The 18,620-nt window shown below is 44.4% G+C and overlaps 1 protein-coding gene across 1 annotated transcript; it reads right to left on the reverse strand.

The window, feature by feature from the left end:
- Positions 1–16: 16 nt before the first annotated feature.
- On the reverse strand, positions 17–18,185 carry SMARCD1 (SWI/SNF related BAF chromatin remodeling complex subunit D1). Its single transcript, XM_069972159.1, has 13 exons — positions 17,968–18,185; positions 14,698–14,888; positions 11,032–11,074; positions 10,819–10,941; positions 10,613–10,735; positions 10,165–10,281; positions 4,989–5,090; positions 4,742–4,903; positions 4,562–4,659; positions 4,338–4,473; positions 2,314–2,436; positions 2,133–2,234; positions 17–1,092 (listed from the first exon to the last, which is right to left on the reverse strand). Exons 1-13 carry the CDS (start codon positions 18,121–18,123, stop codon positions 1,039–1,041), a joined length of 1,530 nt encoding a protein of 509 aa, XP_069828260.1. The 5' UTR covers positions 18,124–18,185; the 3' UTR covers positions 17–1,038.
- Between the last annotated feature and the right edge of the window lie 435 nt (positions 18,186–18,620).

The following is an 18,620-nucleotide window of genomic DNA, read 5'->3' on the forward strand; positions in this document are numbered from 1 at the left end:
CAATGATGTCCGATACTGGTCTTAATCAGAACTTGCTTTTATTAAAACTTGGCAATGACTACAAGATACAAAACAATATTTTGGTCCATCAAAACCATAATCCGCTTAAAAATAAAAAGGCTACATTTTATGAGAATAGAGGTGCTCAGGGCACATTCAGTGAGGGAGGTTGGAGAGCTTCTAGGAATACACCCCCGGAAGCTAAGCAGCATATTAAGAGCCCGTTCTTCAGACTGCAAATGCTGTAGAAAATGTTACTGTACACTCTTCTGCATAAGAGTCCTTCATCATTGAAATCTACTGACCACTTTCCCAGTCTAAAGACTTGTAACCTTTTCAGCATAAGAAGGGAAAAAAAAAAAAAAAATAGAAAGAAAGAACGAGGTGGGGGGTGGGGGAAGGGCATTTACTTTTTTTGTACAACCGTGAAAGGTCCTAGATAACAGGTCTAAAAGCAAGTACGCATAGTGCTCCTAATATTTCATGTAAAATATATTTGAGGCACCCACGTTAAGGGATAAACCTGCAAGGTATCAAGTATAAACTACTGCACACCTGGATGCTTCCTGCGTCTATGGTGTGTGCATTATAAATATACTGTGCTATATGTTTACTTATAGATATTAACCGCTACTTTACAGATTGCATAGGAGCACATCATTAGCTACAAAAGATATCAGTCATGTCTTCTTTTCTTCGGGAAGGTAAGGGAAATACTATATTAAACATAACAAATATTTCACAAAACAATAAAAAAAAAAAAAAAAAAGGACACATAAGGGAAGTCTAAAAATAAATGTACTTGATCCTTCAGAATATAACACAAGTCTAGCCCTCAAAGTATTCTCTGGCCTTTAATATTTGTAACAACTGAGGACAGTATAAATAACTATTAGTGTGTCCTTATTCCAATTGTCAGTCGTTTCATAGAGGCCTCAAATCCAGAACAATCTAGAGCAGCTTCCTAAAGCCTCAAGAAGAAGTCAAGATGTTGGCTATGAGGTACTCTCCGTTCAATAGAAGCAAAGGTAGCTTGTTTTATGTGTTTCTAATTCCCAGAGCTTGTTCTAGCTCCTGACGTCTCTGCTGCACCTATAGGCATAAAAAAAGACATAAAAAATAAAAATGGTTAGAGTGAACGTGTCACCTGAAAACGATATACTGTTCAAATCAAGGTTTTATAATAGACATTTCTTAAGAATTGTTGGCGACATTTCATTTAACTGTGCGCATCACTATATTAACACAACACATCCAGTTCTAAAGTCATCACATAGCGAGTTGGCTCCAGACACCTATAGTCCATATAACTAATGTAAAGTATCTATAAACAGATATTAAAAGTATTTGGCCTAAATTTCTAACTTCTGATGCAGCTGTGGACATAGAAGTGCTATATACTTCGCTGTCTTGCTCCACTGCAAATGCTGGTTCCCGAGCAGCCCGCTGTCATCTTCTCCACAACTTCCGTTCTGACAGGAAATAGCAGCATAGGCAGTATAGTGCTGTCTATGCTGAGCACCCATTTCCTGTCAAAACAGCACGTCAGTGGAAGTTGGGAAGAAGACAGCAGGCGGACCGCATTCGCGGTGAAGCAGAACAGGTAAGTATATAGCACTGCTATGTTTCTGAAAGAATCAGAGATTAGAAGTTTACACCAGACAAGCCCTTTAAGGGGTATTCTGCAGCATTAATATAACCACTATTGTGCTGGGATTATAGGGAAAAAAAGGAAGAAAAAAAAAAAGCTTGGAGCTGAACCTGCTCGCTCAACCAATGACAGGTCAAAACAGTGCACCACTGCCAGTAATTGGATGGGCAGACAGGTCTTGCTCCAAGGTCTTATATATCAGAAGCAGACAGAAGACAAGAGCAGTGGAGAATAGCTGAAGCAGGGGACTGGGAGTTGGCAAATAGTTTTTCCTAATTTCTCTACAGACCCAGAGTAATTATTTTAAAAAGGTGGAAAACCTCTTTACCAGAGCACAGACAAGACACTCCATAGCCATGGACAGGAAACAGAACATAAATCCACAAACATAAAATAGATTACAATCAAGGAAATACAATCTCTTTCAAGCAGCCAGACACCTAGGAAATAGAAACTCATTCCAAGGTTTAGAAGAACATACCTTTGAGTAGAAATATCGACAAACAGCCTCTTGAGCCCAGGGCTGGAAATAAAACTCTGCCTTGCGTTCCTCTTCTGGATTGCCCACGACATCAGTCATAGTCTGAAGCAGAGAACATGATGAGAACGAGCAGTTCAGAATGACGATAGAGAACATTACACATGATCCTCGCACTACTAACCTTGAGGTCCCGGCACTGAGACTGCAGCCAGTCATTGATGAATCCTTGGGGATCACGGGCAAAACTTAACATAAATTCCCGTTGGATCTTCAGCTGATTAATTGTTTCAATGGTTTCATGGATCTAAATAAAAAGCAATCATGTTATTAACCTGTCTATCAAGGGGAATGTTTATGTACCTCAGCACTGTAGATGTATATGCAAACACACACAGAGCAAGAATTAATTCCATGTGGATGGGAAGAATCCTTAACCTGCTTTCCTGTAGTCCTGTTACTAGTAGACTAGTAGACATAAATGCTATGACTTCTAAAAGTAACCTGACAGTAGGTCTCAAGAATAGGTGATCACAATTTACATATTGCAATCAAAGAGCAAGGCCCGGCACTGATGCCTTCATCTTACAATGTACAGTAAATGACTGCCCAGGGCTTCTTTTTAGAAACTACAAGACATAAATGGATGAATATGTAGACAATTATACTTATAGCTGGCCTATCTGTGCAGTCATAGACATGATATCCTATCATAATGTGCTATCTCCGAGAAAACAAAGAGCTATAGACATTGCATGGTTGGTACAGCCTATTGTTACCCAAAGAAAGAAGCTGTTTCCATATGCAAGACCTCAGACACACCCTGACATTTAGGTAGGGTAAAGCACTGAACCGCAACAATATACTGAACAATACACTTTACAGCAGTGGGCTATTAAAGGGGGCAAAAAAAGTGACTAACAAAATTACCCAGATATATGGCCACTGCAATAATGGCAGAAAGGGTGTATTGCAGAAATTTGGTATAACCCACCACCAGTAAATGTATATGTCACCCTATGGCAATGAACTATATCACTTGTAGTCTATTACCCATAGATGGCATAGATGGTAGTGAATGCAGACGGATAGACAAGTATAGAAACAGCAGTGAAGTGTTCCTCTCCCTGGGCAATACTTTAGTGGATTTGGATTGCTCTTGTAGCTAAAGGGATTATTTATGGTAATAACATTGTGTTAGGGAATTGTTATTTAAGTAAATCTCCGCTGACCATATGTTGTTCCAAAGCTGAACTACGTTTTAATCATTTACAGCTCCCACTGTCTATGAGGAATAGTTTAATGTAACAAGCGGAACGGACAGCAAAACCAAGGCAGCAGTAACACACGGAGAGATTAAAATGCACAAAAATGTACACCGGGGAACGGTGTCGGAGCATGAACTGAATCAGTGGAATATGCAATGCTTCCAGAATACATAATGACGATCAGAAGGTAGACACATGCATATTAAAAAGCGAACAAAATATTCAATTAGTTGAGGTTGAAGAAATTGCAGCACACGCTAATAGCGTCTCTGGGGGAGACATGTTAAATACCTCAAAATATTACAGAGCATGAAAGAGGAATAATGTGGTTCCAGGATCTAGACCTTATTGATGGTATACAGTGTGCTGCTCGGGGATGGAATATCTGCTGCCAATAATAAGTATCAAACTGTAAGATATGGTGCTCTTGTCTGGGGTGCTGTGCAAAAGTGCACGCCGTATACCTCTAGATTAACCAAGAGGCCATAAGGCTTGTGGTCAAGACTATGTTAGCCCCTTTGGCCAGGAGATACTGTAGTTAGCCAATAATATAGAAAAAAGTAGTAGCACTCACCCACGCAGTCTTCTAAAACCTTTTATTAAATGTTCTTATAAAACTAACAGTGTGGACATATATAGGGAGCAGACGCTACGTGAATGTAGTGTCTGCTCCAATCTATGTCCACACTTTGTCCGTTTTGTGAGTGTTTGTCCACTTTGTCCGTGCAACTACTTTTTTTTCTATATTATTGGATTTATCATGGACTTGACTAGTTAGCACCCCCTATGTGGCTAGATTTGGTAGTTATTCGCCAGTGGTTACATATACAGGAATATCTCTTACATCTCATGCCGCCTATCTCTTTTTGTTTTTGCAGTTACTGTAGTTAGCATTCACTTGGAGAAACAGCACCTAACAAACAAGCTTACATTGCTTTACCTTGTTATCTAGAGCTGCAATTTCTTGCTGACTGGAAGTGGAAAGGAGGAAGGAATTCATTTGTGTTTTCAAAGTATCATCTACCTCAACATCGATATCATAGCAAGCCGTCTTCTTCTGATCATTTGGATCCACACTAGGAACACAGTATAACACAGGTTACAAGGTCGGGAGAGCTGGAATCATCCAGTAAAATACAATAAGAGCTTTGGACCCTTCTTTACCTAATGACATGGTTGATAATGATGGGCTCCGGTGGCATCAGGAGGGCATGGAGTCTCTGAGGGAGCTCGGAAAACTTCATCCGCTGAGACTCGAAGATCTGTGGTGGTAAAATGAGGCAATGCTGAGAACATTACAAAAGTACAAACGGCTAAGTCCTTCTACAGGGACTATGCTCCCACCTGCTGGAGGTACTTGTCACAGATTATAAACTCTCGTTCGTGAGGGTCCTGGAGTTTATGGGTTTTAATATACTGCCATAGGGCTTGGATGATGACTGGACGAGTCTGAGTGTGGATACCGAGAAGACGAGCCAAGCGAGGATCAAGCTTAAACTGAGGTGGCTAGAAGAAAACAATGAGGATATAGAGGCGATGCAGAAATGGTGGTACTATAAAAACAGACTAATTATGACTGAGTGACACAAACCTGATAATCTAGCATCAGTAACACAGTGCAGCGCACATTGACATCTCCAGGACGCTTCACCTGGAACCCATCAGTCTCTTGTGTGGTTGGCGTTCTGTGCCACTACAATCGATAACCAATAGAAATTGTTTAGTGGAATAAGATGTAAAACATGTAAAAGTACCAGAACTTCTTCCCAGTTATGTACACAAATGTCCAAAGTCCAAATTTCTTGTCATATACCATTGTTTTTTTAGGTGGAAACTGTTCAGTAGTCTGTGTTGGGAATTACTAAACGTTAGAGGAATTCTATGAAAGTTTAAAAATTGGAAATTCTTAAAAAGCGGTATTTCCCATCACCTAAACTTTGTTAGGCCATAAGGAATGCAGCAAGAGAAGGCAAATTTGCAAATGCTTTGCCTTAAAAAAAAAAAAGCTTTTGAAGTTTGGCCCCTTGGTGCCCCTGTAGTGTTAATAGCGGTTGCCTAGGTTCCCAACTACCACTTTCAGCTGTGAGAGAGGTGGCTTGGTTGCAATGCACTTGGGTGGTTGGAACCTTGGGGAGCGGCAAGTATACTTTTACTCCCTCTCCCACTGAGCTTACACATCTCCTAGGCTTGTACTGTCCCTGGAGATGTGTGTAACCTCAGTGGGAGACACAGCAAAGCTGAGCTGAGCTCTGCACCACTGTACCTCAGCAATGCCCCTTTAACCCCAGCACTACCATTTTAACAAATAATGCTACATGGATGTATTAAAGGAGAACTCCGGGCAAAATCTATTTTTTTTAATATGGTATTACATAAGGAAAGTTAGACACATTTCTAATGTACACTAATTATGGGAAATGCACATATAGTGCCACTTCCCTCAACTTTATAGGTCAAGCAGGCTTCAAGTTCTCTGTAATAAAAACAAAAAAACAAAACAAAAACGCAACGTCAAAACCAGCTCCAGCAGGGGGGGCAGTACATGTATAAGTATATGTAGACGTATAGAAGTAGAAGTTTAGAAGTCTATGTAGAAAGTATATGTAGTGGAGTAATCCCCGTCCCCCATGCCCTTGCACGGGGAGGGATTGGGATGAGCGCATGGGCACCGGGCAGCATGGGGGTACCCTTCTGGTACATACAACCGGGTCAGGACATCACTTTTTTTTTGGGGGGGGGGGGGGGAGAGAGAGAGAAATTGAAGCCTGTCTGATCTACTAAACTGAGGGAAATAGCACTAGTAAAACTGGCTCAGTTGCCCCTAGCAGCCAATCATATTCCACCTTTCATTCCTCACAGACTCTTTGGAAAATGAAAGGTGGAATCTGATAGGTTGCTAGGGGCAACTGAGCCAGTTTCACTTTACACCATGTTTTATAAATCTCCCCTATATGTGTGCATCTCCCATAATTTAGTGCACATTAGGAATTTGGCTAACATTCCTCCTTTAAGCTCACATATTAGGATATAAAAGCAAACTAAAGTCACAGTCTGCCCCCACCCTCCCGAATAAAAACACGAACAGCCCTATTCTGTATTCCTTAAACAAGGCTTTGTTCATGCTGCAGTAACACCATAGCTTTAGCTGTGGCTTCCAAAAAGGAAACAGCACCAAACTATCATATAACCACTGTGTGAACACAGCTCCACACCTACACTGTAGGTCTCCCCATCAGGTAAACCAACCTCAAACAGCACACCACTGTGATAACATGGGCAAGATACGTATATAAAACACCCCAGATCCAGTGACTTGACCCTGGATGACTCCACAGAAAGCTGCTACTATTACACAACTTCTGTTCTGAGGGCCTGGGACTGAGCCAAGAGGCATAACAACTGGAAAGCTATGCAGGCTCCGGACGTGAGCACCATATCAAACAACGCAGCCAACACAGTTTTAAAGGGGCAGTATGTTTTGGAGAGAATTTATTTAGCCAGTTACACAATTATTGTTGTGAATAATGCATTTAAAGCATAGATAAATCCACAATACAGAGGTAAAGGCGGCCATACATCTTCAATAACTATCAGCCATGTCAGCTTGCTTTCATAGGATGGGGGATAACAACCTGAAATGGGAAGACCCCTTTAACACAGTTTGTATTTCAACTCGTTTTTTGACTCCCTGCAATCCGGTTTCCGCTCCCACCACTCCACAGAAACTGCCCTCACCAAAGTGGCTAACGACCTGCTGACTGCCAAAACCTCGCGCCACTACTCTGTGCTCCTTCTCCTTGACCTATCTTCTGCCTTCGACACAGTTGACCATTTTCTCCTCTTACAAATCCTCTCATCCCTTGGTGTCACTAGCCTAGCTCTCCTGGATCTCCTCTTACCTCTCCAACCGCACTTTTAGTCTCTCCCACTCCCACACCACCTCCTCTCCTCGTCCCCTTACTGTTGGTGTTCCCCAAGGCTCTGTACTCGGGCCTCTTCTCTTCTCCATCTACACCTCTGGCCTGGGACATATCATAGAATCCCATGGCTTCAGGTACCATCTTTATGCCGATGACACTCAGATCTACCTCTCTGGTCCGGATGTCACCTCTCTGCTATCCAGGATTCCAGAGTGTCTATTGGCCATATCCTCCTTCTTCTCCTCCCGCTTTCTAAAACTCAACATGGACAAAACAGAACTTATCAACTTTCCCCCATCTCGCTCCACTCCGCCTTCTAATCTGTCAATCACTATCAATGGCTGCACTCTGTCCCCTGTCCCCCAAGTCCGCTGCCTTGGCGTCACCTTTGACTCTGCCCTGTCCTTTAAACGACATATTCAGGCCCTGACCACCTCCTGCCGCCTTCACCTCAAAAACATTTCCAGAATCCGCTCTTTTCTCACACCTGACTCCACCAAACTTCTGGTCCATGCTCTCATTATCTCCCGCTTGGACTACTGTAACATCCTCCTCTCTGGCCTTCCAGCTAACTCCCTTGATCCCCTCCAGTCTATCCTTAACTCTGCTGCCCGACTAATCCACCTTTCCCCTCGCTTTGCCTCAGCCTCTCCCCTCTGCCAATCCCTCCACTGGCTCCCCATTGCCCAACGTATTGACTTTAAATTGTTGACCATGACATACAAGGCAATCCACAACCTGTCCCCTCCGTACATCTCTGACCTGATATCCCGCTACCGTCCCTCACGCAACCTTCGATCCTCCAGTGACCTCCGTCTCTGCTCCCCCCTTGTTCGTACCTCGCACAACCGCCTCCAAGACTTTGCCCGAGCCTCCCCCATACTCTGGAACTCGCTACCCCGACACATCCGTCTCTCATCCACCATCAAGTCCTTCAAAAGTAACCTGAAAACCCATCTCTTCAAACAAGGCTACAACCTACAATAACTCTGCATCACACTTGAATGGCTGCACCTTACCTCCTGTTTCTCTCCCTATACCCCATAGATTGTGAGCCCTCGCGGGCAGGGTCCTCTTCCCCCATGTACCAGTCTGTCTTTTGCCTTCATGTAATGTTTTCTGATCTTGTATTGTTCCTGCCTGTTGCCTATCTATTGTATAGCGCTCTGGAACTAAGGGCGCTTTATAAATAATAATAATAATAAATAATAATGCTGGGGGAAAATAAACCCAAATTCCCCCGAGAAAATGAAGTTGCTGGTCACCTAGGAGCAGGATCTGCACCAGAATCCTAACAAGCATCTGCAGGTAACACTGATGGTTTGTGCATCTGCTTTTATGTCATAAACCTAAACAGAATCCTTCAAAGAAACACACAGGAAACTTCAGACATCTAAGGGGTCATCAGCAAAATGGTGCCCTCTAGTGGCCAAAAGAATGCTTACATTGACTACATAAAGATTTCTTAAAGGGGTTACCCAGCGCTAGCAAATGTTTAACATGTTGCTGCCATATAAGAAAACATAACCTGTTATGCTTACATCTACGCACTTCTCTGTATCCTGCTGCAGTGTCGCTGTTGTCCCCCGCTTACTGTAGCTGCCGCTACTTCTGAGACAAGCTTGTCTCAGTCAGCGGGGGACACTGGCGACACCACAGCAGGATACAGGGGTGTGGAGAGGTAAGAACATGTTATGTTTTCATATATGGCAGCAACATGTTAAAAGTTTACTATACAGAATATATCTACTTGCTGAGAATCTTTCACCCCAACCACACACACAGCATATTAAGCTAGAGGTAGCACTTGATAGGTGTTATCTAAAGCAGTGCTGCCATATAATATAGTGTACCTGTGCCTTATATCTGGTAAAACATGCTTTTATATTCTGCTGCAACACTGTCCTATGCCCCCATTGACTGGAGTGTGCCACCATCCATCCTGCCGACAGGACCTAGTCTTTGGCACGGAGGAGCAGAGCAGACAAATTGCTGGGACATACAGGTCAGTCATATTGATACAGGGGACAAGATATGGGAAGAACGGCTGACAGACTTGAAACAAAGCCCATGGCAGCAGTGTAAGCTTGGCCTTAGTTAGGCTCCTTGCACACATCCGTGATTACTGTCCGCAACGGCGACACAGATTTGGGGCTCAAAGACTTTTATTGCACTCATGTCCATGACCGAAAACACTCCTTGGACCGCTCATACATTTCACAAACTGGAATTCTGTCTACATTTATAACTGATCACTTTCCTTGGGGATATTTGGTTTGATCAATTTGAGAAACAACTCTACTTGTCTACCTCCCAACTAAGTACACCCAACACTGAGACTATAGGCTCTTTGAAAAGTCTACGTCGGCAGTTCTTCCCAGATCAGATCCCCCCCCCCCCCCCATAACAAAGTGCATGATCTCTATGTACTTTCACAAAGGCAATCAGTATCAGCTTTTGCAATAAACCAAAATCCAGATTGCCTTTGTGAAAGTACGTGCAGACATGTGATCGTGTGTAGTCATACCACTGGAGTGGTGAGCTGGCTCTAGATGCTGCTGTTATTGATCTGCATGTCCCATTAATACCACCCCCTGTAGCTAGTCACAACACTCCTTTCTAGTATGACTTCTGTACTCAGAGATGACCCATGTAGCCGGTAATGGACCAGTCACATGTAGCCAGTAATAATGGCCTTATATTTAGACTAATGCAAAATAAGAATTTGTATAGAAGAAAATTCTCACAGCAGCAACTACAGGGGTAATATGTGGACCTCAAAAGAAGAAGAAGAACACACACACACGTTAGAAAAACATCTCATAGGTGATGGGTTTTTGAACATACCTCCACTAGATGATTATCTGGTCCATAGAGGTCCTTGTCAAGTTCAATAACCAGAGATTTAAAAAAGGACGAAAACTTCCTCTTCTGTTTGGTAGCATCATATTTGGACAGAGCTGCCTGCAATACAAAGTGATGCAATATCTCAACATATGGCACTGCTATGTATAAAGCACTGACTTTACTGTTCGAGCATCAGATCTGGTGACTAAAACCAATCGCCCTTCCCAGGCAGCAACGCTAAAAGGTCACCTCTATGGTAATATCACAGGCATATAAACTAGCATGTTCTCACATCAGTTTTCATCGTTCCTTTTAACAACTCTACTCCATCTACGCTTGGTTCTTCCAGTCTCAAAAGCATAAGAGGAAATCCTAAACCCCAATGCTGCCACCGCCATCCTAGGGATATCTTTTCATCTTGGGTGAACAAACAAGCAGCTAGACTTACATCCTCAAGGAGACGGCCTTCTACACGCAGCTCCCAAGATGCCACAGTCCCCTCTCCGTCCTCTGCGTCAGATTTGGCTGGGTTAAATGTGTTAGAAATAAAGATCCGAAGTTTTCGTTTTTGCTTAGAAGAAAAGACAGATATATTATTAATAACAGAAGAGTGCAGGCCAGATTCAGTCACACAGCTATTAAAGTGTACAGTACCTTGATCGGCCTTTTCAAGGCTTCCTGAATATCAAGACGTTTCCTCATAATAGTCTGATCCAATTTCCTCTCAAAAGCCAATAAATCCATGTAAGCCTGAGATTCAGGAACCAACTCCCGAATCTAAGAAAAAGGAGGATAGTGGTAAGTCAGCAATAAGTGAGGGCCAGGCGTCCATGTTTATTAGTGCTTCATCGTGCAGTCAGTACTCACCCTCTGAGGTAGAATCTTGTCAGCCATCTTCTTCTTTTTAGCACTTTAAAATTGAAGAGAACAGAAATGAGATCAGTGAAGAAGAGGACTTCCCCTGAAGCAGACTGCGCTGTCATTCACAGCTCGTACGGCTACAATGACAACCTGTCAGGCGCAGATAGATAACATTTCTACTGGACGCGCATGGCTGCAGAATCCGATTAAAGTGAGGTGATGCTTTACAACTACCCTGCAAACCATGAGTAAACTCTCCAAAATGCTTTAGAGGCCAAATTCACAAACTACATTATACTTAAAGGAAAAAATAAAAATCTCACTTTACAGACTATAAACAAAAGAAAAATGGCAGGCCTTTCCTGTACAGGACTATGGGGAATGCCATCTTGCCATCTACAACTTGGATGCTGTGGTAAGGACTGAGAGGTTTTGGCGTTTTCTTACACAGCTGCTGTATGACACCAGACAGGTGCTGTACACTAGAACAGGACCCATGCACTATATTCCATGGGTATCACACACTTACCTTGCTGATCATGCCACCTAGTGTACAGTTTTGTATTTTACACCAGATAGGGTGGAGGGATACTTTACACTGGTCCTATTCTACATAACCCACAAACATATGCACTCTGCCAAGTATGTATTTATCTTTTCTTTTACTAGGGAATAAGATATTATAAAGCTACTGCCAATCCAACATGTCACCTTCCCCCCAAACCAGAGAACTGTTATGGATTTGGAAGATCCTTAAAGGGGTTATCCAGTCCTACAAAACATGGCCACTTTTCCCTCGATCTTGTCTCCAGTTCAGGTGTAGTTTGCAATTAAGCTCCATTTACTTCAATGGAACGAAGTTTGAAACCCCACCCAATCTGAAAACAAGAGAGGGGAAAAAGTGGCCATGTTTTTGTAGCACTGGATAACCCTTTTAATATATCTGTTAACTAATATTGCTGACTTATCTAATGCGTATTGCTAGCTTTAAAGACACTTACCAACAAAGAATTAAAGGGGTGGTCTGGGAAAATTCATACTTAACCATGCAGCAGGGGACATGTCAGTAATGCATACTTACCTGTCCTGCTCCCCCACTGCTGCCAGTTCCTGAGCCTTCTGCACTGCTGTCAGTATTTTCATAAAGGAGAGTTAGTATAGGCTCTATGCTGTGCGGCCATTTCCAGTGGAAGCAGCAAGTCATCGGATGTTTTCAAAACGCTGACAGCAGCACAGAGCAGAAGGCCGGAAACTGGCATTGGCACAGGCAAGTATAAATGACTAACATGTCCACGCAGCATGCATAAGTATGAATTTTCCCCATACAACCCCATTAAGGTTATGCGAGATTAGAAAACATGGTTGTTTCCTTCCAGAAACAGCAAGACCTGCCCATTGTATGTCTGGCATTGCAGCTAATAAACTAGGCTGAGTGTGACAAGCTACAGCCTGTGGGTAAGAGTATAGGAGAGGGCAGCAATGTTTTTCTAACCTCACACAATTCTTACTATATAGAATTCAGAATAGCACTATTTGCAGAACAGAAACAAAACCTGTGAAGGTCAAACAAATTGCAGCATTCAAATAAGCCATAGATCATTTCCAACACACATTAGCAGCGAATTCATGATAAATCCACAAAAAACAAAAACAAAAGCTGCATCTGTGTTGAATGTGGATTCTGACCTAAAACACACATCATTTGCTCAAAAGACTGAGCATTCTGCACATCTAAAGATCCACAAAGGACACCGACACAAACCACCAAAAACACTTAAACACAAATCACATAAACAGCTTTTATATGGATGATTGGATAAAAAAAACAAAAAACAAAAAAACAAAAACACACACACACACATACTGTCCACTTACAGACAATGAACTATTTAGGTATGACAGAGGCCAAAGTATCATATATGCTGCACTATTATAAGTCAGAGTATTAAGGTTAACCAGTGACTACATAATAGTTTATTGACAGTAAACAAAATACCTGCATAGATACAGACAATGATAGATAGAGTAAAATGCAAGCACTGCTCACTAATTTCTATTAATAAACTAAATATTTTTGATCAATGGCTTTGAGGTCACTGCCTTCTGTAGGTTTTTTTTTGCATTCGGATGGCAACCCTTGGGTTGCTTTGTGTGACTTATTGGGTGCCACCATAGAACTGGGAATATCACTTCTACGCAATTTCTTTATCCAAATTGGTGGCACTTGTTTCACTAAATTAGGGAATTACCGATGGAGAAATTGCATAAGACAGGTGAGAACATAGCCACACAAATCTTCTCACTAGAAATAATTTGAGATGAGTGAACCTCGAGCATACTCACCCGCTTAGTATGAACTAAACCGTGCAGCATTTGATTAATGGTGAATTAAGAAGTTGGATGCAGCCTTAAAGGAGTAGTGCGGCAAAAAAGGTTTTCCCCCATTCCCTCCCCACATGAAAAGTTATATAGATCCATAATATACATAGGTAGCGAATTCAAGCCCCTTAACCCACTTTCCCTGGTCCCGCTGGCTACCGGAAGTGGCTTAATTCCGGGTTCGGGCAGGACATCTTACAGCACTCCCTCCATGCCTTGGCATGCCTCCCTTACGCTCTTAAGCTCTGCTATTGGTTAGCCTCTATCTACAGTAATGCCACTGCTATTAGAACTGTCCTAGCGCACCCAATGGCCATACACTGGACTGGCATGTGTATGGCCATCGGGTCCGCTGGGACACGCATTACCCCATATACACCTACATGTCCCGCCGTTCCCCATACACTATACGGTATCTCCGTAGGTGGGAGGGCAGTCCCGGAGCTTACTCTGCAGTGCACCGACTCCGGACAGCCCAGCAGCGACCACCCCTCCGCCCAACTCCGTTACCCACCTCCCGGGAGGGGCAGAGAGCACTGGCAGAACGCTCTGAGCTGTGGCGCCGCAATCATGGGGATGCAATGGCCGGAGGCGGCCGTTGAGCAGCGTAACAGCTCCCGAGCCCTTGGACAATCTGAGCCCGTCTGCCGTCTACTAGTCAGCAGAACCGGCAGACGGGCTCAGCGTCTCCCAGGGCTCAGGAGCTGTCAGCGCCTCTGGCAACTGCATCCCCGTGATTACGGCGCCACAGCTCAGAGCATCCCACTAATGCTCTCTGCTCCTCCCGGGAGGTGGGTAACGGAGTTGGGCGGAGGGGTGGTCGCTGCTGGGCTGTCCGGAGTCGGTGCACTGCAGAGTAAGCTCCGGGACTGCCCTCCCACCTACGGAGATACTGTATGGTATATGGGAAACAGCGGGACATGTAGGTGTATATAGGGTAATGCACGGCAGGGTAAAGCAGGTCATACACTAAGTCCAGTGTATGACCTGCTTTACCCTGCCATGCCATCTACAGCAATGTCACTACTATTAGAACTGCAGTCCCAGCGGACCCATTGTAGGACCCAGTGTAAGGCCATCGGGTGCGCTGGGACTTGCATTGAGGACATGTATACATCCAGAGGCTGCATCCATCTTTTCCAGGACTCCCTAGGGCTGCATGCAACTTCTTCAGCCACCAGTAATCAAAAGCAGCACAAAGTTCTCAAGGTTCATTCATTTTTAGTACTGAAACATTCATAGGGCAACAGGCAGAAGCCATGTCTTATAAGAGGTGAGTGACATGTATATTACCTGTGATTCCTATTCTGAGCTGCTTGCTGTTGCTGCACTTGCTGAATCTGTTGAGGTGCAGGTCGCTTCCGGGACTGGTCCATGCCTGACTGAGCCATCCCTGGGCGGGCAGCTGGACTTCCTCCATAACCTGGAGGACCCATGGCTGGTCCCTGAGGAGTCATACGACTACCTGGAAGCATTCCGGGCCGCTGTGAAAAACAAGGCAGCAGTGTTAGCATAGACAGTATATAGCATCCACAAATTCTGTGTGGTCTCACTCTCTCCCTGCAGACATAGGGGAAGATTTACCAAACCTTGAGCGAAGAAGCAGTAAAGAAGAAACTTCTGAAAGCAAGCAAGTGCCGGTCATGTATTTTTCTATGTACAAGCACTTCCCGTTGCTGCCCACAGCAACCAATCACAGCTCAGTTTTGAGTTCTGGTCAAATGAAAGCTGAGGTGTGATTGGTTATTATGGGCAGCTTACCCCTGTTTCTTTTTCACATTACCTTTAATGTCAGCTTTCTGTGCTTCTAACCCGCTGCTATTGTCCCTTTAAATACCATCTCTGCTTTTTTCGAAGTTCTTAATATTCTACCAGGGGTCTGCCACTAGGCCTACACACAGGTGTGTTTTTATAGGATTCTGTGGATCTTGTTTCTAAACCTGGTGTGGCTTTTTGTACAACCACATTTGTAGATTGTAGAATTAAGGCTTTTCCTCAGACGTGCCACCAGACTTCGTAAAGCATATGTGATCCCATAAGGTCAGGTGAAGATACTACAGCCATGTCTTCAGCACCTGTGCAGATCTGGGGCTCTGTCCCCCAGTGTATATATACTGTAAGTTGTATATATAAGAATAGTATACACATTTTTATATGTCAGCCAGACCACTGCTTTTAGAGCAATGCAGTGGCCAGTAACCTAGACAAACAAATGCTAAACAAATGTATTTGTAAAAATATTAAACTTGACCCAGTCCTACAGGTATAACTATATTACTTGAGATGGGACTATTCCTTTTAGGGGGCTTCGTAGTTCACAAATATTACTTGTGTATGCCTCCATGTGCATTAAAAAACAACCACCGCGCTTGCCTTTCCCACTGCTGTTTCATCTCCCTGTCCTTTTTTTTTCATGTCATGTCCACTAAGCCAGCCACTGGGCTTAAAATGGCTTTGGTCGGAGAATGAGAAGGTCTGCTGCAGGGACCAGAAGATGTCACAGCAGCAGGGGAGGCAAGTGTGCTTATTTTTTTATTGCCCTGGAAATATATGTAATAGACAGGTAATAATTTAACAATTTAACTTAGTGAGGGGCCAATCACTAAGAATCTCATTGATTTTGAGCACAGAGGCCTGTCCCCCTATTCAATGGGACAGTGGTTGGGTATGTGTACTGTCCCTCCAGTCTATAGGAATGACAGTACAGTGCTCAGCCAGCAATCCTATAGTTTGTGGATAGTGCACAGTACTCAGCCATCAGCATCAGTGCTATAGATTGTGAGCAGTGCACAGTATTTGGCTCTCCTCAGCAGTCCTATAGACTGTGAGCAGTGCACAGTACTTGTCTATCTGCATCAGTCCTATAGACTGTGAGAAGTGCACAGTACTTGTCCATCTGCATCAGTCCTATAGATTGTGGACAGTGCACAGTACTTGGCTATCCACATCAGTCCTATAGATTGTGAGTAGTGCACAGTATTTGGTCACCTCCATCAGTCCTATAGATTGTGAGTAGTGCACAGTACTTGGTCACCTCCATCAGTCCTATAGATTGTGAGCAGTGCACAGTACTTGGTCACCTCCATCAGTCCTATAGATTGTGAGCAGTGCACAGTACTTGGTCACCTCCATCAGTCCTATAGATTGTGAGTAGTGCACAGTACTTGGTCACCTCCATCAGTCCTATAGATTGTGAGCAGTGCACAGTACTTGGTCACCTCCATCAGTCCTATAGATTGTGAGCAGTGCACAGTACTTGGTCACCTCCATCATTCTTATAGATTGTGAGCAGTGCACAGTACTTGGTCACCTCCATCAGTCCTATAGATTGTGAGCAGTGCACAGTACTTGGTCACCTCCATCAGTCCTATAGATTGTGAGCAGTGCACAGTACTTGGTCACCTCCATCAGTCCTATAGATTGTGAGCAGTCAGTGCACAGTACTTGGTCATCTCCATCAGTCCTATAGATTGTGAGCAGTGCACAGTACTTGGTCATCTCCATCAGTCCTATAGATTGTGAGCAGTCAGTGCACAGTACTTGGCTATGTGCATCAGTCCTATAGATTGTGAGCAGTGCACAGTACTTGGCTATTGCCATTAGTCCTATAGATTGTGAACATACGACTAAACTTAGTTATCTCTATCACATAATGGACCCTATAAACTCCACCAGTAACAGAGACTATGAACAGTGCCCAGTACTTGGCTATTGCCATCAGTCCTATAGATTGTGAACATAGGAGTACCAGTCATCTCATCTCCCTCAGTAGCAGAGACTATGAATGGCGCACTCTCCGTTACGATCTCCATCAGGCAGGCAGGCTACAGCGGCAGCTCACGTCCTCATCTGTTCCATTATCTGAGGGCCATGGCCTCCCATCCTGGTGATGAGTGAGGGTCGCAGCCATCAGGTGCCCCCCCCTCACCACAGACATAAGACGTGTAACCCCACATTGCCATGCTGGTCACCTAGCAGCAAAGGGGGAGATTTATCAAACATGGTGTAAAGTGAAACTGGCTCAGTTGCCCCTAGTAACCAATCAGATTCCACCTTTCATTCCTCACAGACTCTTTGGAAAAAGAAAGGTGGAATCTGATTGGTTGCTAGGGGCGACTGAGCCAGTGTCACTCTACACCATGTTCGATAAATCTCCCCCATAGTGTGCAGATGCTGGAGCCCTGTATGTGCCCTGTGCTATAGGGAGGCTACAGTACCCGGACAGTACAGTGAGAGCATAGTGTGTATAGGACAGGATGCGCCATGATGGGGATCTCCTCTAGGATCAGCCAGCAGCTATGAGGTGACCTCCATTGGTTGTACACGTCCCATACAGCGGGGATGGGGAGCCGGGGCCCTCCGGCGGCTGCACCGCTACACCCACCATTATCCCGCCGGAGGCCCCCGGCTCCCCCTCCCCGCTATACACAGTGAGCAGCAGTATAACCCTCCTCCCTCCTGATGATGCCGCTCAGCCTCCGGGTCCTCCCCGCCATCATCCATACACATCACCATGGAGGAGGCTCATAGACGCCCACAATCCCCCTGCCCTCTCTCTCTTACCGGGTAGGCTGCTCCGGGCATCGGAGAGCGGTACATCCCTTGTCCCGGGGCGGGGCCCATCCTCACAGCCGGGCCAGGAGTTCCGGGGCCCATAGCGGCCCCAGCCGGCCCGGATCCCCCCGGAGTCACCGATTGGAAACCAGCCCGCGCCGCCATCGCTTTGCAACAATGGGACCGGAACCGGAAGTACCGAGTCACTCAGGGGGACCAGGCTGCTGGCAGAGCGGCGCTATAGACGGAGGAGCCGGCAGGAAGACAGATCCGGAAGTAAGCGGGCGCCATTTTGGATAAGGGAGAAACACGGAATGCTGGGAACTCCTTTCAAGCCAGTGTCCGCATGTTTCCCCCCTTATTTTTCAGTATAGTCTGCTTTCTTCCACATATGTTGCGAGCAGTATATATAACCTTGTATATACTTTTTTGTATGGGTCCTTACAATTGCAACAACGCCAAACATTACACTTTTTATGTTAAGCTATTTTTTAACATTATTATTATTATTTTTATTTATTAGAGCGCCCTTGATCCCAAAGCGCTAACAACAGGATATAGTCATATGTGCCTGTCTGTATCAGTACACTCCTGTGAAGATTTAAACGCTTACAGCTCTCGCAGCATTGATACATGACACCAGGAGAGCTGCCAGTCACTGT

The sequence above is a fragment of the Dendropsophus ebraccatus genome, chromosome 5 (assembly GCF_027789765.1).
Source record: "Dendropsophus ebraccatus isolate aDenEbr1 chromosome 5, aDenEbr1.pat, whole genome shotgun sequence".
Classification (NCBI taxonomy): Eukaryota; Metazoa; Chordata; class Amphibia; order Anura; family Hylidae; genus Dendropsophus; species Dendropsophus ebraccatus.